Source organism: Globicephala melas, chromosome 19 (assembly GCF_963455315.2).
Source record: "Globicephala melas chromosome 19, mGloMel1.2, whole genome shotgun sequence".
NCBI lineage: Eukaryota > Metazoa > Chordata > Mammalia > Artiodactyla > Delphinidae > Globicephala > Globicephala melas.
The window spans coordinates 13,731,788-13,758,549 of record NC_083332.1 but is presented as its reverse complement, the minus strand read 5'-3'; the positions used below and the strand labels follow the sequence as shown (position 1 = coordinate 13,758,549).

Genomic DNA, 26,762 nt, shown 5'->3' with positions numbered 1-26,762 from the left:
CGCGTCCCGCCTCGCCAGGTGCGCCCCGCCCCTTCCCTGGCCTTCCACCTTCGGTAGCAGCTTCGAGGCAGCCGCCATTATCTCTGGCAACCGCGGAGTGTCTGGGGGGTGTGGCGGGGTTCTGAAGGGTGGGGGGAGTCCGGGGCAAGCGAGGAGCGAACTAAAGCATCGTGGGCGCAGGAGGCAGAGTGTCCGCACACCAAAGGACCGAGAAAGGTGCTTCCCGGAGACTTCCTGTGCGGCGAGGGAACGCGCACACCTGAACGCGACGCGCTCCAGTGCGCGTGCGCGGCAAGGGTCTTCCCGCACCTGATCGCGAGACCCCAACGGCGAGCAGCTCGAGGCCTCGCCTGGGCGGACCGGTGGAGCCAGTCATGGCGCAGCTCCGTGGGCTGAGGCGGTACTGGGCGCTCCTCGCCCTGCTGGCATCGCTGCTCCTCTCCGGGGCTGAGGCGGCCGACGAAGAAAGTGGCGTCCAAGGTGAGGGCCCGGGCGGGTCTCCTGGGAGCTGTGGAGGGCTGAGAGGCCGAAGGCGGGGCGTCAGGGGCAGGGTCGAGGGGGTAAGTGGGGGTCTGCGGAGGCCCTGGGCAGGGTCTGAGCGGGGAGAATTGGCGGGGGAGGAAGTTGGGGGCGACTTGGTGAAGCTCAGGGTGTGTAGCAAGACTGAACCTTGGGAAAGAGGTTTGGGAGCCCTTGGGAGTGAGGACAGGCGGAGGAGCCCGGCCTGGGAAAAGTTTCCTGTGAATGAGGGAGGAGACTAGCGCTGTTGACCAAGAAGAGCGGCAGTGCCCCTTCCTGTGGCAGGAAGGAGGTGAGGGGCCGAACAGAAGACCAGCCTCTTCCTGGCAGAGAAAAGTTCCAAGAAAGTCCAGGGAGGCCAGCCGCAGCGGGCGGGGCTTGGATTCGGTGACCTGGTGGCCGTTTTAGCCTCAGGAAAGAAGCCCTCACCCCCACCTTTTTGGATATTGGACAGCAGGCTCCTGAGAAACCTTTCTGGTTCAGCTGCAGCAGAATGCCTCCAAGAAGAAGGGTGTTTCTCAGTGATATCCAAAGGAAGGAAAAGAAAAGCAAAAGTGTTGAGGGGGAAAAACTTTGTCAGGGTGCAAGGCGGGGAGCCTCTTGGTGTAAGAAGAATATTGGCATTGAGAAGCTGGACTTGGATTCCTTGGCCTGGTCCTTAGAGGTTGGTGGAGGGGAAGGCTCCGTTTAAACCTCTAAACTCTGTGGAAGTTTGGCCTGAAAGGTCTTTTTGAACAAGTGTCGGTCTAACCTTACTGCTTCAGACAGCCACAAGGAGGCTTTGAAAATAGATCTCTTGAAAGAAAAATTCGTTGGTTCAGCAAAATTTATTGAGCCCCTGTTATGTGTCAGGGGCAGTGCTGGCAGCAGTGATAACAGTTGGGACTCAGACAAGCCAGGTCCCTGCACTTAGAGAGCTTATATTCTAGTGGGATAGACAGAGACAGGGAGTAAACATTCAAATAAAGAGCATTCACCGCAGTATTAAATTACTAAGACGTAATTGAGCGGGGTGAAGTAGACAAACAGGGATGATGTAAGATGATGGGGGCCACTTTAGCTCTGGTTGTCAGGGGAGGTCTCAGGACAGTGACGGCTGAGGTCTAACATGAAGAATGAGCAAGTGGCAGCGACACAGAGGCTTCAGGATCCAACTGGAAGTAGTGGAGTTCAAAGGCCTTGAGGCTGGAGCAAGCTTGGTGGTACTGGAGGAAAAGAGATGACAGCGTGACTAGAGCAGGAGTGTGTTGGGCGGGAGAGGTGGGGCATTGGAGGAGGATGCCAAGTGGGGAAAATAGGCAGGAGCCAGGTGGCTTTACAGGCCAGCATTTTGGACGGAAAGAAAGAAAGCAGGATGTATGTGCACCAAGTCATCACCTGTGCTGTCTTCTGAAGACTGTTAATTTCCCTATGCCTGAGGCAGAGAGGAAAAATTGAGTTGTGGGGTGGGGAGTAGTGTTAAGAGCCAGTGGGGAGAGACTCAGCTCCAGGGAATTAGGAATGCAGGTGTTGATCATTCTTGTGGTCTGAACTAGAATTTGTCAGCCCTTCTGGATTTTTTTAGGGGAATTAATTATGTTAGGATATACCTTCCAGTTACCTGGCCTGGGACTTTATCAAAACTGAGTTTGGGGCTAACATGTGTTGCTTACTTTGAGCTCTTGTGCATCACTTAATCCTTGAAACAACCTGGCGGTGGTGGTGAAGTTACAGATCTTGCCTAAGGTCACACAATAGTAATTGACAAAACCAGGTCTGGCTGCAGAGGCCTTTTCTGTTTGTTCCCAGTGGCTTCCCCAGCTGTTGCAGCTGGCTGGACCTACTGACCTTTCAGAAGTACTCCTATCTGGCTGGGTGAACTAATGCCCTTGCTTATCTGAAGTTCTATTTGTATGAAAGGTTTCAACAGCTTAATTTGAGGCAGGAGGTAGTTTTTATCCCTCCACCCCTTCTGATTGCTTTGATTTTTCTCAGGAAGCAAGGTCATCCATTAAGAGTGAGGTGTTTCTCCAGCCACACACAGCTGCACAGGTACCTCCAGATGAGTATGGTGGAGCGGGGGAAGTGTGTAGTGAGTGTGTATAGCGGGGTGATCATAATGATCTGTGTGAAGACATGAGGGGGCTGAGGGGTAGTGGAAAGGCGGTAGGGCCAGTGGATTGTTGGAGTTGAGATTTTGAAGAGACTGAACTAGGAAGCTAGGATACAATGGGCAGTGAGGGAGATGCATGAAACTGAGGTTCTGAAGAGGCTGCAATTATTGAGACAAGGTCTAGGTGTGACCATGGGAGGGAGCGGCTGCAGGGAGGGCAAGATCACTGAAGTAGAAGAGGTCTAGGAACCAAGAGGCCAGGGTGGTTGGAGGATCGCCTATCTGGATATGGAAATCACCAAGAATGTTGATAGGAGCAGCAGCGGGAGTGACAGTGAGCCAGGAGCTAAAATCATGGAGAAGTGAGGAGTAGTGACCTGGATCAGCAAATGACCCACAAGGTGGGATACGATTTACTCTGATGATGAAATTCATAACTGGGTGTTGAGGGTGGAGGGAGAATGGTGTAGAAGCAGTGCCCACTTGGAAGGACACAAGAGAAGCTATATCTTCAGGGGAGAGCTGGGTTCAGTTAGAGTAAGAAAGTGACAAGAATGTTCAGAGAAGAGATTGAAGAAATGAGAGATTTTGCTTAAGATAGGCCATGAGTATCAGAGACTCCAGGAGTTGGGGGAAGGGAGATGCTGACAAAACAGGGTGATGAAGGGTAACTGGAGTCTGGGGCTGATGTGGTGATAAGCAAGTGATAGGAGTGTCACATGGTCTCGAGACTGACAATGTTGGTGAGGCACTGGGTGGTGGAGGGCAGAGAGGAAGGGGTGTGGGATACAGTGGACATTTGGAGGCTTGGCAAAGTGTCCTGACTCCAGACCTTTGCAGATGGAGGTGGGGGAAAGCTGATACTTCTGTGGGTGTTCAGGTGTTCGTAGCATTCAGGGAGAGTGCTAGTCTGCATGGAAGCACGTAGAGATTATAAACTGGCTGTTCCCAGCAGGCCTCAAACAGGCTTTATGTGACTTGTACAGTTTCCAGGATTAATAATTTTTTATGAAATATTTTTATTTTTGGCTTTGCCTGAAAAATTTGTAGATCTGGCGGTGCCAGTCCAGTGTTCCCACATAGCACCCATGGGGTGGTGCCAAGTACTTCTTTTGGGAAGGACAAAGAAGACTGTCTTTCTCAGCCTGTATTTATTCACTTGGCCTGCCCTCTGTATCTTCTAAGAGTTGTGACTCCCATGTTAAGAGTATGCCCCATTTAGGAAACAAAGGTAGATAAAACATAATAGCTACTTACAAATTGTACAGTGCAGTGAGTGTGTGTATGTGTGTTATTGTTGTTAGGGAACACCCCTTATCAGGTGGCCACAAATGTGCATGATTTTTTAATCTCTTCTCGGGTGATAAGTCCTGGTATTTGGAGTGCCCCCAAATACACAATTTCGATCAATACAAGGGCAGATAATATATTCCTTTTCAGAATAGAACCTCAAATATTCCTTTTAGGAGTGGTTAGTTAAGTGTAGTTCCTGCTGCCGATAACGTATGCATCAGAACTTGTGTTAGTGGTTCCTTGGGCATCAGAACTTGTGTTAATGGTTCCTTCGCCCGTAGCCCTTCGTTGATTGTTCTTGGGAATTTCCACTGGAGATAAGTGCAGCAGCATTCATGTGAGAGCCTCCACCACGCTTTGAAGTGATCTTCCATGTGCATCAACCTCTTCGATTAATTAGTTTCCCCAGAACTTTGACTGAAAGAGTGAACTTTCCAGTAAATCTCCAAGAAGCATGTTATTAGTCACCACTCCTTTTTCTTCTCCTCACCCCCATGGATAGTTGTAAACTGAGTAGCCAAAGAGAAGATGACAGGTAAGAGGGAAAGTGCAGCTGGTGTTGGTGATCAGCTGGGAGTTCTCCAAAGTAGCATCTTGTATTCTTGTCCTTCACAGAAGAGGCACTTGTTTAACTTGCAGGCAAGACAGTTTCGTTCCAGGAGAGTTTGAAATATTTATTCAGCACATATTGAACACCTGCCAAGTGCCAGGCACAGTTTTAGGCCCTGGAAACAAAGCACTGAAATGAAACAGATGACACCCTCCCGCCCCAATCCAGGGCAGTTACATTGTAATGAGAAGAAGATAATACAATAAATAAATGAACCATGAATAGATAACTTGGTGATGAGTACTATAAAGAAAAGTAAGGTGGGGGAGGGAGAAATTAGGAATTTGGGAGTAACAGATACACACTACTATATATAAAATAAACAACAAGGACCTACCGTATATCACAGGGAACTATATTCAATATCTTGTAATAACCTATAATGGACAAGAATCTGAAAAAGAATATATATATATATATATATATAAAAAAACTGAATCACTTTGTTGTATACCTTGAAACATTGTAGATCAACTATACTTCAATTAAAAAAAAAGAAAAAAGTAAGGTAAGGTTTGGTGTGCTTAGTACTAAAAGCATGGCCTTTGAGGCTCAGATGGTGACTATACCTAAAGAACATTGAGGGGCTTGCCTGTAGGTCCACTGAGGGAAAGTGGACCCTTGCCACCAGAAACATTCCTTTGCCCTGGTCAGTATTTGAGAAGTCAGCCTGTAATAGAGAAAGCCAGCCCCCAACCTGTTTCTCATTTTACCTATCCCCAGAGTAATTTACAACATTCAGACTTGTCTTCAGGTAGTTGGCCAGGCAGCCAAACCTCTGTGTGCCACGTCCTGAGACTGACAGGCCAAATAAGGGGTGAGGTAGCTTGTGATTCATGTGAGGCAGGAGAGAACCCTGCAGGGGTCACACTGAAATGACTTAACCCCAGGAGGCCTTGGTGGCCCAATGATCACGTGACTAATGAGGAATTTGCAAATGACCCCAGAAGCATTAGTGTATGGATTATGGATGTCCTTGTGTGATCCTGGTCACAAATGTCATTTCACTTGTTTCTGACAAGACCTTTTTGAAAACTTATGAAGGAGTGCTGGAACTTGGATGCTGAGGCCCATGAACTTTGGAGTTAGTTACTTTGAAGTTTATTTGAAGCACATTTTTCATTATTGGAAAGCCATTTTAGAAATGAGGGCAAGTGTTTGAGATGGATCTCATCAATGGGGTCCTGGGTCCCTGGCCTCAGAAGCCCCGTAATCTGAAGTTCCTGAGTTCATATGTGGTACTTTGTCCATGTTTATTCCAGGGTCAGTCATTTAGAGTCTAGGGCGTGTTTGGGGTGGGGGTGGGGATGAAATAATACTAGATATAATAGTTTTTGACCTTTCAAAGGGCTACATAGATAGATATATGTCTGTGGTATTGAAATTTAGTGTGGTGCTTAGGAAAAACACGTCTACAAATGCTCCTGGGGTGGGGTGATAATGGAAAAAAAGGTTGAGAAACATTGCTCTAGGTAGAGGGCCTGTTAGCTGTAATCAGTTCCTGAAAATGGTCCATTTTTCAAAAAAGGTTAAGAACCCCTGAATGTGAATTAACAGACAATTCCATGAAAGACTTTGAAGCTACTGTTTGCTTACAAATTTTTTTTTTTTTTTTTAACATTTAGGACATTTTTCTAAAATTTGGTTTTTTTTTTTGGCTGCGTTGGGTCTTTGTTACTGCCCGCGGGCTTTCTCTAGTTGCGGTGAGCGGGCTTCTCATTGTGGTGGCTTCTCTTGTTGCGGAGCACGGGCTCTAGGCACACGGGCTTCGGTAGTTGTGGCACGTGGGCTCAGTAGTTGTACCTCACAGGCTCTAGAGCACAGGCTCAGTAGTTGTGGCGCATGGGCTTAGTTGCTCCGTGACATGTGGGATCTTCCCGGACCAGGGCTCGAACCTGTGTCCACTGCACTGGCAAGTGGATTCCTAACTACTGTGCCACCAGGGAAGCCCTTCCTTACAAATTATTCAGATGGAGCACTGTGATTCTAGTTATGAATTTAGGTAAGGGTAGAATTTATAGTCCTGCTTGAGTGATGAGTATGAGGTGACAGTGGGTAGGGGTGGTGGTTTGCATTGTGCTGATAGTTTATGGAATGTAAACCTTTAAATCTAAATATTTTATATCTAAAATGCCAAGATTATATATCTAAAACAACAAGATTTTATGAGCCTTATAATTTAAGTTGGATTTGTTATTGTAAATGTTCTTTCCTCATAAACACCTAGGGGTTATTTTAAAGTTTCTGAATTACTTATCCTAATAACGACAACTTCCCGGCACCACAACCTAGAGGACGTGGGTAGTTAGTGGCTTTCTGTACTAGAAACAGAAGTCTTCAAGTATGTAGAACCTATCCAACTAAGCAAAATAGCTGGATTTGTAGATCACCTTGAAATAAGACTGATTGTAAAATAAATGTCAACTTCGGAATTTGGCACAGTAGAATTAAAGCAGCCTTGAATATCTGCCTCCCTGGTATTCAGTACCTCTTCACTCACACAGAACTTTAATATTCTCTCATTCCTTGGTGAAAAGATAACTTGAAGTCCAAATGGGTAACCAAGGCATAATTTTTCTTATTTTCTTGTCTCCGACCTCTTAATCTCCTGATACTGTAGTGTTGCAGGACTTTGATCTCTGTGATAGTCTGCCATTGTCTTACTGTAGGTGAAGATAAGGAATTTTGTGTCTTCAGGCATGGCAGGTGGTTGCACAGCAGAAAAACAAAGGGAAGGAGTGATGGTTGGATTGGTTTGATCAACTCACTGACTTGAGTTTGTACTTTGGTTTTCCATATCCCCTCTATCCTGTCAGTCACCACATTCAGTTGGACTTACTAGTGAAATGTGTCATCCTTCTCTTTATCTTCATTCCCACTGTTCCTACAGTAGTCTGGTCTTCATAAAAATATAATATCTACTACTTGCTCAAAACTTTGTGCCAAATGTTTTAAGCCCTTATAGTGGAGTAAAAAAACGCCTTTAATTTTCACAACACTCTTAATGATTGTTCCCTGTGTCAAAGAAGTCCCTTCCATTTGAATTGTTTTTAAGAAATGCATCTGCAAGTCCACAGAGTTTAACTCAATGGGACCTATGGAGGGAAAACCAGCTGAATCTCCCCACTTTATTACTCACCAGTGAATTCAAATTACATTGAGCAAATGCCCTTTCCCAGACAGGCCATGGTCAAGATAACCTCAAGATTAATAAATGGTGCATTCCACAGCAGGAAACAAAAATCTAGGTGTCACAAAATGAGACTTATTGCTAACAAACTTGTCAAAAAACATTTTTATACTAAGTAGATCCAGAATGGGTACAAATCACACAGAGAGGCCTTCACTTCAACTTGGGCTGAGTTGTATTTATAATGTCCTCAAGTTAGTTCTCTTGCTAACATTTCAGCTTTCACTGTAACCTGAAGGAATTTTAAAGAGGAGACTCTCCTGTTTACTACAGAGAATATTTCTGATACAAGATGTGTGGGTTTTTCCACATCAAGCAGTTCTCAGCAGACATGGATTGGGTGTTTGGCAATTTAACTCAATTCTGAAACCGCAGGGCGTGAGCACAGATCCTGTAGGTTAAGGGCTCAGTCTCGTAAGACTCCCTCTGCCCCCTTCAAATGCCAGTCAAAGTCCGAGGTTGTCCCCTGTCATTTTCACCAACCTGCTATAAATCAAGGGCTGCCATGACCCCCTTGGATCCAATTTGCTAGAGTGGCTCACAGAACTCAGGGTAACACGTTTACCAGTTTATTATAAAGGATACAAATCAACAGCTAAATGAAGACAGAGGTCTGGAAGGGTCCTCAGTGTAGGAGCTTCTGTCCTTCTGTCCTTGTGTGAGCCACCCTTTTGGCACGTGGATGTGTTCACCAACCAGAAGCTCTTCTAACCCCTTCAATTGGGGTATTTTATGGAAGCTTCATCACATAGGCATGATTGATTATTAACTCAATATTCCACCCCTCTCCCCTCCCCGGAGAATAGGGGGTGGGGCTGAAAGGTCCAACCCTTTAATCTTGCCTTGGTTTTTCTGGCAACCAGCCCCCATCCTTTTTTTTGGCCGTGCCACAAGATTTGTGGCATCTTAGTTCACCAACCAGGGCCCTGTGCAGTTAAAGCGAGGAGTCCTAACTGCTGGACCGCCAGGGAATTCCCCCAGCCCCCACCCTGAAGCTTTCTAGGGCTCCCCCAGCCACTATCATCTCATTGGCATACAAAAAGACAATCGTACTACTCCAGAGATTGCCAGGGTTTTAGTTCTTGTGTCAGAAACATGGGTCCAAGAACGAACATTAGAATAGAGCATGCTCCAGCTCTCAGGAAATTACAAGGGTTTTAGGAGCTCTGTATCAGGAAGGGCAGGCGGGGAGAGACCAAATACATATTTCTAATTATGTCACAGATATGATAGGTCTATAATCAGAGCTTTGCCTTATCTTCCTAAGCCCCCCAAGAGTCTGATTTAGATACTCTAAGCCTCTAAAATCTGCACTTTTTTTTGATTAGCCAGGCCTAAATCAGAGAATATGGGGCTTGCCGAATTGAAGAATACTGGGTTTATACATTTTCCAGCTTTATTGAGAGGTTTATACATTTTTGTTGCATGTATTATTGTTCCCTTATTATGAATGAGGAAATGGGTGTGCAGGGAGGTTAGGAAAGCTGCCTCCCATCCCCCCCCCCAGACAGTGGGCTAGTAAGAGGCAGCCAGGAATTCCTGCACACACTGGTCCTTTACCAGAACAGCTTCCTACAGGCCCTGTCCTCTCATCTGTCCTGCACACTTTTGCCAAGTGACTCTTCCTTATTGTGTCACTTCCCTATACCAGAGCCTTTGCTCATTTCCTTTGTACCTTGTGTGGCTTACAAGCTCTTTGAATTTAGGGTGTGATTGTAATATTTTACCTTGGGTGATTTTCTTTTTCTTCTTCTATCCAAGCCAGTCTTGTGGCTCTAACTTAATTGTAAACCCCTGGAGGTCAAGGACTACATTCCCAGTGGGTGCCTTCTATGTAGGATGGCTACTCAGCTCAGTTTACCTTGGAGGGTTCCAATTTATGCCACTGTGTTTCCCACGGTAACTATTAAGAATACCCCTTTTCGGGCTTCCCTGGTGGAACAGTGGTTGAGGGTCCGCCTGCTAATGCAGGGGGCGCGGGTTTGTGCCCTGGGCTGGGAGGATCCCACATGCCGCGGAGCGGCTGGGCCCGTGAGCCATGGCCGCTGAGCCTGTGCCTCCAGAGCCTGTGCTCCGCAACGGGAGAGGCCAAAACAGTGAGAGGCCCGCATACCGCAAAAAAAAAAAAAAAAAAAAAAAAGAATACCCCTTTTCACTCTGAAAAGTGTCTTGATCTGGAGGATAAATTATATGATCGCCCTATTTACATATATTAGCTATTCACCAAACACTTGTTGCTTACTACTGTTCAAGATACTAGGGAATTTAGTACATTCAGTTTTATTTACCATGAAAAATTTAACTGAAAAATTTAAGCAAACAAAAGTGATGACTATAATCCACTCTCCAGATAAAACCCTTAAAGAAAATAAAAGTAATGAATTCACAAAATTAGAATACTCAAATTTTACTAAAAGATACAGATGGAAAAGAAAAACTGGAAAAGCTTCTCCCTCCTTTAGTCTCTTTCCCTAAAGATAGATTCATATCTAAATTAAAAATTTAAAAAGGAATCATAATATGTAAAACATTCTTTTGCTTTTTTTCTCTCAGACACTTTTCTATACCAGCACATACGTAGTTGTCTATTTTATTTTATTTTATTTATTTATTTTCTTTGCGGTACGCGGACCTCTCACTGTTGTGGCCTCTCCCGTTGCGGCTCCGGACGCGCAGGCTCAGCGGCCATGGCTCACGGGCCCAGCCGCTCCGCGGCATGTGGGATCTTCCCAGACCAGGGCACGAACCCGTATCCCCTGCATTGACAGGCAGACTCTCAACCACTGCGCCACCAGGGAAGCCCCAGTTGTCTATTTTAAACAGCTCTGAGTATTCGATTATGTGGATGTCTCACAAGTTATTTCACTAGCACGAACAGGGTGTTCTGGTGGTGAATTTTCAGTTATTGTAGGTCTGTGCGCACCAAGCCCTTTGTGGATGTGGTAATAGTTGCCCCTGTTCTTTGAAACTCTTGAATTAATTGATTCTTCCTTGTTTGCTTTTTGCTACTGAGGAATGAACTGTATGCTCTCCTATTTTTTTGTATAAAATAGTATTTTCAGATGTCTGAGGATTATTGTAGCAAATCATTTCTCTTTGGCCATTATCCTTAGAATTCTAAGTGGCTTTAATGAAAAGAGTAGAGCTGTTTTTAGTGATGGAAGGGTGTGCTGCAGCATTTTTGGCAAAGGATTAACCTGAGGAAGGCGTGGTCAGTGTTGTCATAGAAATGTGAGCCCTAGGAGTCTATGTGATAGCATCTGACCACACCTGTAGGACTGCTGAGTTCTGTCACATGACGGGGTGGGGGGTGTGGAAAATCTGAGCAGGGTGTTTTTAGCAACACTCTCTAAAGAAGTGATTGGCAAACTGCAGCTCGTAGTCACTGCCTACATATGGCCTACACTCTAAGTATGGCTTTTGCGTTTTTTTAATAGTTGAAAAAAATCAAAAGAATATTTTAAGGCGTAAAAGTTATATGAAATAAATTTTTATTGGAATGACAGCCATGGTCGTTCATTTACATATGGCCTTAGGCTGCTTTCATGCTACCATGACAGAGTTGAATAGTTAGGCTAGGTGACCCGTGAAGCTTGAAAGAAAGGCAGTCCATGCTTTGCACAGTTTTCAACATGCACAGATTTCAGTTACTACAATATATTAACTGTGAGTACTTGGGTACAGAACAAGTTTCAGCTACTAGCTCTTCAGTCACAAATCATTGTGTAAATTACACATATGCATAGTGATTGGTCACTGCACATCTGTTACTCGGTTCATGCACAGCAAAGCATGTAGTTGTGTTGCTTCCTTGTTTCCCAGTATACATGACAGTTTACAAAAATGGTTAATCACTAGAGGAGTTGGCCAAAAAAAGCACCAAAGTGTAGCAAAGAGAAAAAGTGATAACGCTGGAAGGGAAATTCCAATTGAACATAAATGGAGTGATAGAAGAATGCGTTAACTGTGGGAATGTTGACACTGCTTGCCATTTGAGGCCAGATATGCAGCCAGAGGAGCTTATCGACAGAAATGAGGAAAGTAGTTGTGACAAAAAAAGGATGATCCAGTGGAAGTAATGCTGGCAGAAACTTCCACAAAAAGTCAAGCAACTCTCAGCAATTTTGTGTCATTGAAAGAGCAAAGGATAAAATGTTGGAAGCTGATCCAAACCTAGAAAGAGGTGTGACACTTCACTAAGGCGAACTGAAAAGATGCTTGCTCTGTATCATGAGTTATATGAGTAAAGACCTTCACAAGCACTGTATAGACTACTCTTGGTGACTTATTTATTTACAAAGAAGATTAAACACTTCGATTCTCAAGTTTCTTTTTTTTATTTTAAATAAACTTATTTATTTCATTTATTTATTTTTGGCTGTGTTGGGTCTGTTGATGCACACGGGCTTCTCATTGCGGTGGCTTCTTTGGTTGCAGAGCACGGGCTCCAGGTGCGCAGGCTTCAGTAGTTGTGGCGCACAGTTGCTCCGCGGCATGTGGGATCTTCCTGGACTGGAGATCGAACCCGTGTCCCCTGCATTGGCAGGCGGATTCTTAACCACTGTGCCACCAAGGAAGCCCCAATTCTCAAATTTCTAATGTTTTAACTTATAGTGTACTAAATAAATATTCATTTTATTTTATTTATTTTTATTATTCTATACATTTATAGCCCACAGTTTTTCATTTTAAAGGTCACGGAACAATCATGATTGTTCCCATTGCTCTGCATGATTTCACACTATTCTGCCTGTATTTACTATTTGGCCCATCATTAAAAAAGTTTACTGACCTTCGCTCTAGAGAAAACAGATGAGGGGAGGAAAAGGACCATTTCATGAGTGGCTCCCAGCTTGTGATGTGATCCAGGGCTTTCTTATTAGTATACAGTGAGGCAAGAAGTTGGTGTTCTTCAGTTTATAGCACCCACAGGAGTAAAAAGTGTATCAAGGGACTTACCTGGTGGAGCGATGGTTAAGAATCCCCCTGCCAATGCAGGGGACACGGGTTTGATCCCTGGTCCGGGAAGATCCCACATGTCGCGGAGCAACGATGCCTGTGCAGCACAACTACTGAGCCTGCGCTCTAGAGCCCGCGAGCCACAGCTACTGAAGCCCGCGCACCTTAGAGCCCGAGCTCTGCAACAAGAGAAGCAATGCAATGAGAAGCGCACACACTGCAACGAAGAGTAGTCCCCGCTCGCCGCAACTAGAGAATGCCTGCGCGCAGCAATTAAGACCCAACGCAGCCAAAATTAAATAAATAAATTTTAAAAAAAGCTCAAGCAACTTTAGAACCAGAGAAACCTGTTTTCTATGACAAAGACCGGTCTGTTTGGCAATTTTGTAATAGCCAGTGTTCAAAATGCCTGCCAGGGTTTTGTAATTTAGGTTCATATGTCAGATAATGTGTGATTTTAACCATTTTTAATACTTTTCCAAGAGAATGTTACTGTTTCTGCAAGGCAGGAATTCCATTTTTCCATATTCTGAAGCAAGTGTATCCAAATTTGGTGCCCTTCAACTTTTCCCTGTTTTTCTTATTCTGTTTTGAAAACTTATAGAACATATTTAATTTTGCACTAGCATTTGTGAGCACAGAAATAGAACTTGAAACATATTTTTCATGAATGTTTTCCAAAACTATTCTGAGACCAGTATATCATTTCGTCATCTCTTAATAAGAACAGTTATTTATTAAGGAATAACTTCCTGAAAATTTTCCAACCGAGTCCCCCTCAGCCTTGGCCAGTTCTTTGGTGTGGCTGTTTATGACCCTGTCATTGAGTGTCACCATAAACAGGCATAGCAGAGGGCCTGGCCTTGGTGAGCCCTCCAGTTGTGATGAAGCCTTGAGGAATGTTTTGGCTTTTAGGCAACTTCAGTTTCATGTTTTTCCCACTGCCTGTCACTATAGTGGTTTTTTTCTTTCTTTCCATCCAAGGAGTCGTTTTGTTTGTGCCTGCGCTTTCTGATCAGACCCATTTGAATTCATATACAGGTCTGCTGCTTGCTTAGCTTAACCTACCCAGAGCCTCAGTGTTCTGCTTTGTAAAGGGCAGGGGTGGGGGTGTTACTGCATGAGTCACAGTTTTATTGTGACTATTAGAAATCGTGCATAGAATGTGCCTGGCATCAAGCTTAGTGAAGGCAATGAAATGGGGTGTCAAGAAATAAGTCATGCTCTGCATTTTGGTTCATTTTGATTTTAAGCTGGGTCTACCAAAGTATAGTATTTTGACTTTTTTGACTTTTTTTTTGTGTGTGTGTGGTACACGGGCCTCTAACTGTTGTGGCCTCTCCCACTGCGGAGCACAGGCTCCGGACACGCAGGCTTAGCGGCCATGGCTCACGGGCCCAGCCACTCCGCGGCATGTGGGATCTTCCCGGACCGGGGCACGAACCCGTGTCCCCAGCATTGGCAGGCGGACTCTCAACCGCTGCGCCACCAGGGAAGCCCTGAAGTTTTTTTAAGGAAGGTGATAAGTCATGGAAGTCATCTTACATACTAAAGTATTTCTGGCTTTTTGTACAAGATTTTTGGAGAACAACAAAAGAGAAAATGCACTGATGTTATTTGGAGTGAGGTGAACAACATGTGGCCTGTGTTTCCTAAAGGAACATTCTCTCCTTTGAAACGAACCAAGCAAGCAAACAAAAACAAAATCCTTTTTCATGAGATTACTTCCTTAAGCCTAGAGAGTAAAAATGTATATGATGGAAGCTTAAAAGCAGTTTAGTTAGTAAAAGCATGTGACAAAATGAGACTTTTCTCCATTTGACAAGGAGCCTCCATACTCAGAGAAGGGACTCTGTCTTGACACAGTAAGTGTGTGGTTAAATTTCATCTTAATTGAACCTAGCTTTGGCCAACTAATCTGCTCCTTAGAGCTCTTTTACTCTAATTAAATTTATTTTAAAAAGATCAGCTTTTACCCCAATTTTAAAAAAATAAAAACAAAGAGATTAGCTTTTTTCTGATTTTATTATAGGAATTTTCAAATGTACACAAAGGAGTGAAAACAGTTTTATGAGTGCCCATAGACCATCACTCAGCTTCAACAATTGTCAGCATTCTGTCTTTTCAGATATACTGTGTTTTTAGTCCAGGTTCTCTCCTAATAAAGAGACATTTCTAAATTCTCCTGGGACAAAAATGAAGTCACCCCCATCCCCTCCTACCCCACCCAAGCAACCTGAAACTGAAAATAAGGCTGCTTCTGAAACTTAAACTATGAGATCAATGTGTGATCATTGACAGCAGATATGAGCAGCCGTCTGAGACAGAATAGCCTCTGAGGCCCACAAAATTTATAATGAAGGAACCATCACATCTACAGAAAGAATGGTCCAGTCAGGAAGAGGCATTGGTCAGTGGTGGAAGTCAGAAAAGTAAGTGTTCCAGAGGCAGACCTTGACTGTGCTCTCTTGACCTAAGCGCTTCCCGAGCTGTCTGCTGCAAGCCTCTAGTCTGCGTGGTAGATCCCAGTAGAGAGTAAGTTCACAGGAATCCTACGGAAAACTTCCTTACTGTGACTCCAAGTCACCTGCTCCATTTCAGCTTGCTATCCGAGGTGGTATGTTGGTACACATCCGCCCCGCTGGACAGTTATTTTCTCAGTATCCTCCTGTGTGCTTTGTTAATAAGATCAGCATCCCTGTGCCTCATCAGCTCTGGGGCACTGAGAGTGCCTGTCTGAGCCTACAAAGATGAGGGCCAGATTCTGTGCAGTGTTTACTTCACCAAGGTAACTGCCCTCCATCCCTAGATGAGCTTTTCCCTCTTCCTCTCTATGCACCCTCAGGCTTCTATACCTGCACAGAATGTATCTGGCACCCTTGCTTATGAAAAGCCACCCAGTTCTCACCCTTTATACTGTGTTCGCCCTGCTGCATTCTCTGCTGTGGTGTCTGGCAGTTCCCACCTGGCTGGCTTGAGCTTTGTTTGGCCCCTCTCAGGTGTTTGTTTCCATTGAGACATAATTCACGTTCTGTACAGTTGACCCATTTAAAGTGTACAATTCCCCCCTCAGGGTTTTTGTTTAAAAGATTGTACGTGAAGCTGCTCAGGAAGCAAGGACACAAAGCAGTCGATGATCCCCAGGGCTCTCAGCTTGGCAGGGCATTGGATAGGCTGTTGCCAAACCTCGGCAGCAGTGGGGTGCTCCCGCCTTGATGTTGTTTTCAGTTTGGGATCATAAGTGGATCACGTGTGGGTCCTCTCCATCTTGTCTTGTTTTTAGCAGTGCTGCCTCTGGCATTTGACAGCCATGTGGATTGGGCAGAAATATATACCAAAGAACTCTTCTCCTTCCGTGTCTTCCCTGGGCCTTGTTGATTGCGTTTGTTTTGTGACCTTTGCACATTGTCAAAAGTACCTGTTCCAGGTGCACACCCAACTGGTTCTGGTTGATGTGTTATATGGACAAAAGGTGCCTGGGCCTATTTAAAAAAAAAAACTGATTTAGTAAAGTATTTACATACCATAAAATCACTTGTTTTAAGTATACAACCCAGGGCTTCCCTGGTGGCGCAGTGGTTGAGAGTCCGCCTGCCGATGCAGGGGACACAGGTTCGTGCCCCGGTCCGGGAAGATCCTACATGCCGCGGAGCGGCTGGGCCCGTGAGCCATGGCCGCTGAGCCTGCGCGTCTGGAGCCTGTGTTCTGCAACGGGAGAGGCCACAACAGTGAGAGGCCCGCGTACCACAAAAAAAATAAATAAAAGTATACAACCCAATGACTTTTGGTACATTTACAGAGTTGTACAACCATCCCCCCAATCCAATTTTAGAACATTTCCATCAGCCCCAAAAGATCCATCCCTGTGCCCATTTGCAGTCATTCTCCGCTCCACACCCCCAACACCAGGCAAACACTAATCTACTTCCTGTCTCTATTGATTTGCCTTTTCTGAACATATCGTATGATTCCATTCATATGAAGTATCCAGATAAGGTACTTTTTTTTTTTTGGTTGTGCTGGATCTTAGTTGAGGCTCATGGACTCCTTAGTTGCGGCAGGTGGCTCCTTAGTTGCGGCAGGTGGGCTCCTTAGTTGTGGCATGCAAACTCTTAGTTGAGGCATGCATGTGGGATCTAGTCGAATCCGGGCCCCCTGCATTGGGAGTGCGGAGTCTTATCCACTGTGCCACCAGGGAGGTCCTCAGATAAGATACTTTCTAACTGGTGGTTTCATTGACGGTTGCTTGCAAATTAACAGAGCATTTTTTTTACTTCAGAGTATGCTTTTTCTGCTGTACTAGTTACCTGTGATTTATTGGTGTGTGTGTGAGTTTCTTGGGGTGTTTGTTTTGCATAGCACCAACCTTTTTTGTCCATAGATAGATGTTTTGTGGAACATTTGGTTTCTTGCCCATCGTTGTGATGTATTTTGGGAGACGCAAGAGAAGCACAAATCCTGCTCTCTGTGCTTTCGAAAGGTATCCCCTAGTTGGTGAGGTAAACCTAGCAAACATGAAAACAACTAGGGAGGAGTAAATGACAGCATATAACCAAGTTTTGGGCCCTAGGATGTTTTTATTTGAGATGTTTATGAAGCACCCTGTGCTAGGCCCAGGGCAGGGTGGAATGCCCTGATGCCAGAAGGCAGAGATGTAGGAGGCCAGGGTGTAGGGAGAGGTGATGTGGACTCGTGATGCCAGGAGGGGGTGATATGGTGGTGCAGAGCACACGTTGAATCACATGGTCAAGTTACTCCCTTTCCAAGTTGCTTTCAATCCTCCTGATTCCTCCAGGAGAAAGTTTCATTCTAGTGCAGGTGATACCTCCAGCACTTGTTTATCTGTCCCTTTTTAAGAGAGAGCAGATTTCTAGGCCTTCTGCAGGCAGATCTATCTGGCTGCAATTGTAACATTGTTCTGTTTTCCTTGTACTAGAGTGGGGCCAGATTTTAGGACACCTTGTAACCCAGCCCATCTTGGTGTGCTCAGATTGGGGGAGCCATCATAAGCGCCGAAGCAGAGGAGTGACCTTAGTTGTCTCTGGAAGGTTGGCAGTTGGGGGAACTAACATTAGGGAGCTTCTTTCTGAGGCTCTTGTGGTAATTTGACTATGAAGTGGCCTATCCTGGCAGAGAGTAGACAGGAAAAGTTAGGAAGGGTCCTTCTGTGGGGCGCTAAGAGCACCAGGCCGTGCGTTTCCTTCCTGACCGTGCATTGCCAGCTCTGGGCTTTCATTTTTTTTTTTTTTTAATTAATTAATTAATTAATTTTTGGCTGCTTTGGGTCTTCTTTGGTGCGTGCAGGCTTTCTGTAGTTGCAGCGAGCGGGGGCTACTCTTTGTTGTGGTGCACGGGCTTCTCATTGTGCTGGCTTCTCTTTTTTTTTTTTTTTTTTTTGGCGGTACGCGGGCCTCTCACTGTTGTGGCCTCTCCTGTTGCGGAGCACAGGCTCAGCGGCCATGGCTCACGGGCCCAGCCGCTCCACGGCATGTGGGATCTTCCCGGACCAGGACACGAACCCGTGTCCCTTTCATCGGCAGGTGGACTCTTAACCACTGCGCCACCAGGGAAGCCCGCTGGCTTCTCTTTGTTGTGGAGCACGGGCTCTAGGCACGTGGGCTTCAGTAGTTGTGGCATGTGGGCTCAGTAGTTGTGGCTCGTGGGCTCTAGAGTGCAGGCTCAGTAGTTGTGGTGCACAGGCTTAGTTGCTCCGTGACATGTGGGATCTTCCCAGACTAGGGCTCGAACCCTTGTCCCCTGCGTTGGCAGGTAGATCCTTAACCACTGTGCCACCAGGGAAGTCCCATCTCTGGCCTTTCAGTGCTAAGCTCCCCTTGGCCCAGTGAGACGGGCACATATCCAGAAGGATCCTGCAGTCTGGTTTTTTGCCTTTGAAAGTCCTTTTTCTATACTGGATGTGTGTGTGTTTGATAATGGGGGCAGGGACCAAATCAACACGCAACTGAAATTCAGTTCAGTCTGGTGGGTTGGTGTCTTTGTTGTTAGATGATGCCTTCCTATACAAAGAAGGAATCACTAGGTAGGCCTGATGGCGACACTTCAGAAACAGCTCACAGAGGAACTGTGCTGAAACTTAAGGCTCTGGTTCTCCTCTTGGGGCTCTGGAAAGCTGTGGGCCTTCTCCTACAGGTCTGTGCATGTTCTGTCTTGCCAGAATTGCCCTGCCAAGCTAACTGGTCTCTGGTTGGTTGTGTTTTAGATTTTTGCCGAGTTTCGAAGAGTGTGGGAAAATGCCGGGCCTCCATCCCTAGGTGGTGGTACAATGTCACTGATGGATCCTGCCAGCAGTTTGTGTATGGAGGCTGTGGAGGGAATGACAATAATTACATGACCAAGGAGGAGTGTCTTGCAAAGTGTGCTGGTGTCACAGGTAAGACAGTGCTGTTGGGGAAGTTTTATTATCTAGAGACACTTTATTAATTGGGACATAACTGCCTTTTGCTCTTTGCTAGTTCTTCGCTGCTGAAACCGGGAGACGTTTTTAAAAGCAGAAGAAACAGGCACAGTGTGAAGGTCGCCCACACGGTGGTTTCACAGCGGTATCCTCCCTCCTCTTCCCAGAAAGGGGAGAGTAGGCCGCAGACTGGAGCCAGGGGAGGGGTGACATGACTGCGTCTTCTCCCCAACTTCCCTTCTCCCACTACTGAGAGCAGGTCCCACGTCAGGCCTGGTATGAGCAGAGTGCTCCAGGTCTACTCAGATGGGCTGCCCTCCTTGCTTCCTGGGCATTTGGGTTATTTTTACCTTTGGGACAAATGACTTGAGGAGCTCACCCAGCCAGCCAAGTTATGAATCAAGTTAAAACTAGAACATACTTCTGGAATCCATCCTTCTCTCAGCCTTCGTGAGTGACTCTGTGGAATCAAGATAATGTTGACCCTGAGAGCCTCCCAGTGTAAATAAAAACCTAAGGCCCCACAACAGTGTGCACTGGCTCTGAACGGAGCCTCGAGGGACTCCTTGAGACCTGATGGCAGTGTGATATTGGCCCTCTGGGGCCTGATCCTTCCTAGGTGTTCCAGAGACCCGCAGATTGGGCCAGCCAAACTGTCAAAGATTTTCATTGGCGATTTCCTTAACATTGTTACGGGACTTCTTGCATCCTTTCCTGACAGCTTGATGTCAGTGTTTGGACTCTGGATTATGATTCTGTGTCAGAATGTGCTGGTGCCCTCAGTGCTCACCGCACTGGCTGTAATCTCTCTTGGCTTTGAACTCTGCATTCAGAAATCAGATAAGCTTATTAAAGTTGTGTGTAAAGAGAGGAAGACAACAGTGGTCTTGGCTGTGAACTGAGGTTTAAAACATAATGCACAGACACACAAGCCCAGCAGTGACTGAGTGCCTTGAGGAACATTTTATTGATCTTTGTGTGCCCAGTGCCCGGAAGGCACTCAACAAGTGTTTGGAGAGCCGAGGTGGCTGGTATTAGTTTTGGATTGTACAGATGAGTTCCTCGTCTGTTTTGGGGCAGGATGGGGGGGCAACTGGCAACCTTACCAGATGGTGATGGAGAAAAATACCATTTATTGTATGTGGTTTTCCGCCATCAGCTGTGATCCAGTGTCAGGGAAGGAATTAAGGGGAAGTGTTTTTTGCTACCTTTTCTGTCCTTTTCCAGTCAGGAGTTGACAGTAGCAAATGTACATGCCGTTCTGGTTACTCCTTGGTTTCTCAGGGGGAAAGTTAAGTTCTAAGAACACAAGCAGTGGACAGTGGGCATTAAGGCGGGATGTCTCTGCAAGGAGCCACAGGGTGTAGTGTTTTGCTGGGAGAAGGCAGACAGCTATCTATCTTCCTAGAGGTCAAGCCAGAGTCTGGCCCCAGCCTTGACGTCCCGGAAAGCTCATTTGCTGGCATCCGAGCGTGGCCGCACTGCACAGCTCCTGAGGCGTTCTCTTTGCCAACATATTTTCTCCCAGGCAGGCAAGCTCTGTAGGGAACCAAATGATAATGAGAATGCCAGTTTATTAATTAATTATAATGAGAACCAGAACCACCAAAGGGACCAGACACTTCTGTCCCTGTGCCTTCACCCTTAGTTTGTGTAGGCAAACCTCTCAGCGACATTCCCAGAACATTGCTTGATGAGGGGAGAGGCAGAACTGGAGGAGCTGGTTTGTGATGGGAATGTGTAATGGCATCAGGTTAGGCCAGCCCCGCGCCTCTGCACAAGGGAGGGTTCCTCCCTCCTGGACCCTGCCAGCGCTCCCTTTTTTGCACTCGCACCCACGCTCTTAGCTTTGTGTGTGTGCAAGATAAAATATACATAACGCGGGCTTCCCTGGTGGCGCAGTGGTTGAGAGTCCGCCTGCTGTTGCAGGGGACACGGGTTCGTGCCCCGGTCTGAGAGGACCCCACATGCTGCGGAGCGGCTGGGCCCATGAGCTATGGCCGCTGAGCCTGCGCGTTTGGAGCCTGTGCTCAGCAACGGGAGAGGCCACAACAGTGAGAGGCCCGCGTACCACACACACACACACACACACAATATATATATATACATAACGTATAATTTAGCATTTAACCATTTTTAAGTGCACAGTTTAGTAGCATGAAGTACATTCACAGTGCTGAGCACACCCTTCACTTTTTAAAAAATATTTATTTATTTATTTGGTTGTGCCGGGTCTTCGTTGTGGCACATGGGCTCCTTAGTTGCAACAGTCAGGCTTCTTTGTTGTGGCAGGTGGGCTTCTTAGTTGTGGCACACGGGCGCCTTAGTTGTGGCCTGCGAACTCTTAGTTGCAGCCTGCGAATTCTTAGTTGCAGCATGCATGTGGGATCGAGTTCCCTGACCAGGGATTGAACCCAGGCCCCCTGCATTGGGAGCGCATAGTCTTTTTTTTAACACACCTGCATCTTTTTTGAAAAAATAAATTTATTTATTTACTTATTTATTTATTTTTGGCTGCATTGAGTCCTCATTGCTGCACGGGCTTTCTCTAGTTGTGTCGAGCAGGGGCTACTCTTCATTGCAGTGCGCGGGCTTCTCATTGTGGTGGCTTCTCTTTGTTGCGGAGCACGGGCTCTAGGCACCCGGACTTCAGTAGTTGTGGCATGCAGGCTCAGTAGTTGTGGCTCATGGGCTCTAGAGTGCAGGCTCAGTAATTGTGGTGCACGGGCTTAGTTGCTCTGTGGCATGTGGGATCTTCCCAGACCAGGGCTCGAACCTGTGTCCCCTGCATTGGCAGGCGGGTTCTTAACCACTGGGGAGCGCATAGTCTTATCCACTGCGCCACCAGGGAAGTCCCACGCCCTTCACTTTTTTAATTCATTGGGTGAGTTAATACAGTTCCACAGGTTATTTGGCCCTGGAAGCCATTCTGTCTTTTTATAATGTCATTTCACACGTCTTTGCTCGGATTCCCAGCTGGTTGATCTTAAAATTTAACCCACAAGGGCAGTCTTGGTTCCTTATTTTCCAAGTTCTGGCAGGTTTGTGGTCCAGCATGTGCACTGAAGGGCCCACATAAAGGAGAAATGGGAGTCGCTGTGAGAGGCACACAGGACCAAGCCTCCTCAGGGATACAGCTTGTTTTGTTTCACCAGGCAACCTTGGAGGTACACTTTCTCACTGTGCTGTTTATTTGTCCTCTTGTAGTGAACACCATCAATGAACTGTCCAGGAATGGAGCAGATTCCTCTGTCCCAAGTGGTAAGTTCTTAAAAAGACCCAGGATGGAATGAGGGCCATCCAGATGGCTAATGTGAAAGGACATTTTTACTTTGGGCATTGTACAAGGGCTTCCACCTCCTGGTTCTGTTTACTCAGAACTGGCGAACAGGGGCTCTGCCTGGGCTGCCAGCTTCTGGCTCCTGGCCAGCATCCTTCCGCTGGGGAGTTCAGCAGACAAGAGGGCTGAGGGATTCTACAGTGCTTCCTGGCTGACCTCAGCTTCCTCCTGGGGGATAAGGGATTGTGGCTACTGCTGCATGTGGCTCAGACCCCTTCCCCCGCTTTGGGCTGGCTTCCAGTCCCCTGGCCTCAGCCTTCGTGCTGTCTTCACTGCCCTGTCCCACCTCCTTGCTTGCTGTATCTCCTTTGCTCCGTGTCGTCCTTGCTGTCCATCTCCCTCCCTGTGCTAAGAGTCCTCTGCCTTCTGCCACCCCCGCCTCCGTTCCCACTGCAGTTCTTGATCTGGAGCTTTGTGTTAGCTTGCTTTGTAGTGCTGACAGCAGCTGCCCCATTCCTCCTTTATGCTTAAAGGACTCTGCATCAGGAGCCGGGGGTGAGTGGTTCAGATGCACTCGTAAGTCCAGTCCAGCTTTCCCAAAGGCCAGTCCCCAGGCAGTGGGTTCTGCTGGGTGAGACCTGCTGTGGAGGGAGAGAGTCCCCCCCTACCCCATTTGAGGATGGCCCCCAGTCAGCCACTGGCCACACACTGGTTGCAGTCTTGATTCTGGTCCTTTGACTCTGACATCAGCACCCACGTTAGAGTGAGGCTAGGAATCCTGTGACTGTCCTGACCATTGCTTTGCCTGGGTTCATTGCTTATTCCCAAGCTGGCCTCTGCAAGGTCATGCAGAGCCATGGGGCACTGGCATCGTAACTCTGGTTTCTGTCCTGTTTCAGAAGAAAATTCCCCCAAGAGAATAAGGGACTCTCCTCCCTGTGTCAGAGAGTGGACACCTCTGGTCTTCCTCATCACCCCAGAAACTGTGGCTGGGATTAGTTTCCATAGTAACCCCTGAGGTGACAGGCAGGCTTCCCCATCCGGCATTCATTCTGTGTGTGCCGTAGAGCCCATTAGGACTGGGAGGTGATGGAGCAAAGCTGCCCACAGAGAGGGGCTCCACCCCCTTCCAGGTACCTCAGTGGGCCCTTTTAGACTCAGCCCCAGCTAGGCGACGTGCCCTGTGTCCATTCCAGCCTCCCTGACATGGATGTTTGTGTTTCAGTTCCCAGAAGGCAGGATTCTGATGACCTGTCCAGTGATATTTTCAACTATGAAGGTATAACTTTTAAAAAACATGTTTTCTTACTTAATTGGGAATTGAGACACACTTGAGGATTTCCATTAAGGGTATTGTAGAGCAGGGCTTCCCGACCTCTCCCAGGTGTTAGGACTCATGAGGATGCCCTGGGGCAGCAGGAAGCAGGATGTGACACAGCACACCCTTGGGAAGCTTTGCTCGAGAGGCAGCAGTGGCGTGCAGGCTCTGCCTCCCACCAGCTGCGCCCACGGGATACTGTAGCTCTGCCTCAGAGTCCCTGACTATGAAATGAGGGGCCTAGTTCAGACCTCTCTTGAAAGTTCAGAGACCGAGTTGACACATGTAGAGCCTACAACAGTGACTGACATAGAATAACCTCCGTAACAGTGTAGTCTGGCCATAAAGAGAAAGAGATCTGAAAATGTGGGCCAGAATGGCCACGTCTGTAATGGCCAAGTTTCTTTTAACAGAGAGATGTTTTCCCCATTGGCTGGCAGTCATATGACTGCTTGGGAGCATTCTAGCTCCATTCACCTCTCCTGGGCCCTGCTAATTTGTATCCCTTGGGCTGTCTCACTCCCAGAACACTGCACTGCCAAGGCCATCACTGGGCCTTGCCGCGCATCCTTCCCACGCTGGTACTTTAATGCCGAGAAGAACTCTTGTGATAACTTCATCTACGGCGGATGCCGGGGCAATAAAAACAGCTACCTCTCCAAGGAGGAGTGCATGCAGCGCTGCTTCGGTGAGTCTGCCTGACTCCTAAATCCAAGAAACAACCATGGGCAGATGAACCCTCCCGAGAGGACACCAGTCCCTTTCCTCATCCCTAAAATGAAGGCCTTGGAAATGCTGTCATTTGGACTCTGCCGTTAGTCTTCTCTGGCTCCCTGGTGGGGAAGGGGGTGGGCTGTGGCTCCAGCTGTTGGGCACATGTGTCCTAGGTCCCTACTGGGGTGGCAAGGTCTCAGAACCCTCAGAAGAGCTGGAAGAAGCCGTTCAGAAAGAGCGTGAAGGCCCAGGGCTGAGGGGAATCCTCAGGTGGCTGCAGCTGTGAGGGGAGGAGGGCTGAAAGCTGACCTCAGGGTTGTGTGTTTTCTTCCAGGCAAGCAGTTGTATCCTGCCCTGCCCCGCACTAAAGGTAAACGGCCTCTTGCCCCCTCCACCTGCCTGCCTTGACTAAGCTCAGCTGTGTTTTTTGCAGGCTCATGTTGTCTTGGACACATCATCCTTCACTGTAAACATCGTTTTGTTAGAAAGTCGTGTTTCTGCACGAGAACAGCCAGGCAGCTTGGAACATGTGGTGGATGTTTGTCCCACTGTACAGTGTACATAAACGGGTTAGGAGTGAGGCCACCTCTGCCTAGGCAGCCTGGGGGTGACTGGGGCCACCTCCTCCTGTTTGAGGTGTGTGGGATCTGCTGCACGCAGGCCTGGGACTAACTCCAGGTTTTGAGGGGGAACTTTACTGCCATGGGGTGTACAGAGTTGGTCATGGGTGATAACAAAGGAAGGTGGAAAGCCCTTGTCATGTGTGGGTGGAGCATGGCCCCAGCCAGTGCTGTTGTCCCCAAGCAGTCTGGTCTGACAAGGAGGCTAGGCCTCCTCTAGCTTTTGTTTCTGATTCTGAGCCTGAATCATGGATGGTAGTGTTTGCACAAAAGACCTGCCACACTGGTTTGGCCTCTTTCCACCTGTTTCCCTGTTAAGGAGTCCAGGCCTGGCCTGTGTGTCTGCTCTGCTTTAGAAGAGAAATGAAACTGGGACCTGGTTTGCCAGGCATAAGGATCTGGACGGTTGGAGATGGAGAGTGAATCGACCCTGTCCAATTCTGCAGCCAAGCGGGGAGAGGGAGCCGGGTAGCTGCCATAGGAGGCCACATTCCTTAGGTGGAGCCCCACCTGAAGAAAAAGCATCTTAACTGACCAGTGGGACTGCAGTGGGGCAACCACTATTAAATCTACCTGGGCAGTTAGGAGCATGAGGGTCCCCTCCCGGCCCTGCTCCGAATATACCCATGCCTCTGCCCTTCCCTCATTCCACAGGCAGCCACCCCAGCCAACTGCAGGGCCACATCTTTCTCTGTGGCTGGTTGGGGGAGGGGGGTGTGTGTTTGCACACACACACCAGAGGTGTGTGCTTTTCCTGTACAAATTGCCGCAGAGAGGTGGCAGGGTAGTACAGAGTTGAAGTGGGGATTTTTTGTTCAAAAAGGAGGAACACAAGGAGCCACTCTGTCCATGTGCACATAGCATAGCACCTCCTTTTTTCAGGAACCTACTTCTCAAGACTGTAGGGACTCTCCTTGAGGACTTCCTGTCAAGCAGTGTCAGTTCTCCAGAGCCTTCTGGGTTGGGGTGGGGGGACGTCTGGCCCAAGGGCTGCTGGTCTACCTCCCAAGCCCACGTGGACACTCTGGCTATGGCCCGCCTCGTCCTGCTGGTTCTGAGGCCTCTCTCTCATCCACAGTGGTGGTCCTGGCAGGGCTGTTCGTGATGGTCCTGTTCCTCTTGCTGGGAGCCTCCGTGGTCTGCCTGATCAGGGTGGCGCGGAGGAACCAGGAGCGCACCCTCCGTACTGTCTGGAGCTCTGGGGACGACAAGGAGCACCTGGTGAAGAACACTTACGTCCTGTGAACGCCCTGTCGCCAAGGGGCTGCCCTCCTCAACCCCCTGTTAAGAGAATCTGCGAAGGGAGGAGAGACAAGTGTCGAACACGTGTGCTTTTTCAAATAGAGTGATTTGTCTGTATTTGCGCGATCATTAGGGCTTTTGGCCTGTTTGTTAATCCAGAAGGTAAGAGGGCTGCTCCCTGGTCTCCCGGGATGGGTTTGCTTTGGAAATTCTCTTAGTGAAGGGCTGTGCACGTTGCAGATGTTCTAGCCCTAGATCGGAGTCGGTTCCTCTTCAATTTATTTCTTTGCTCCAGGTATAGTTTTCTTAGCTTATGTTGAATCCTGTTGCCTCCTTTCCCATCACAAAAGTGATGTTTTAATAATTTCCTTTGTTTGTTTTCTGTTTGTTTTTTTTAAGTAAGCAGAAACATAAGTTTTTTTAATTAGGATTCTGAAAGGAAGAAAGTTAAATGTACAAGTTTAATAAAAATGGCCTTCCCTTTTAAAATAAATTTCAGCATGTGCTTTC

At 47.2% G+C, this 26,762-nt stretch overlaps 1 protein-coding gene across 1 annotated transcript; it reads left to right on the top strand.

The window, feature by feature from the left end:
• Nucleotides 1-117: 117 nt before the first annotated feature.
• On the top strand, nt 118-26,762 carry SPINT2 (serine peptidase inhibitor, Kunitz type 2). The gene is made up of 7 exons (XM_030874382.3): nt 118-480; nt 18,884-19,054; nt 22,286-22,339; nt 23,584-23,637; nt 24,203-24,364; nt 24,725-24,760; nt 26,089-26,762. Exons 1-7 carry the CDS (start codon nt 375-377, stop codon nt 26,253-26,255), a joined length of 750 nt encoding a protein of 249 aa, XP_030730242.1. The 5' UTR covers nt 118-374; the 3' UTR covers nt 26,256-26,762.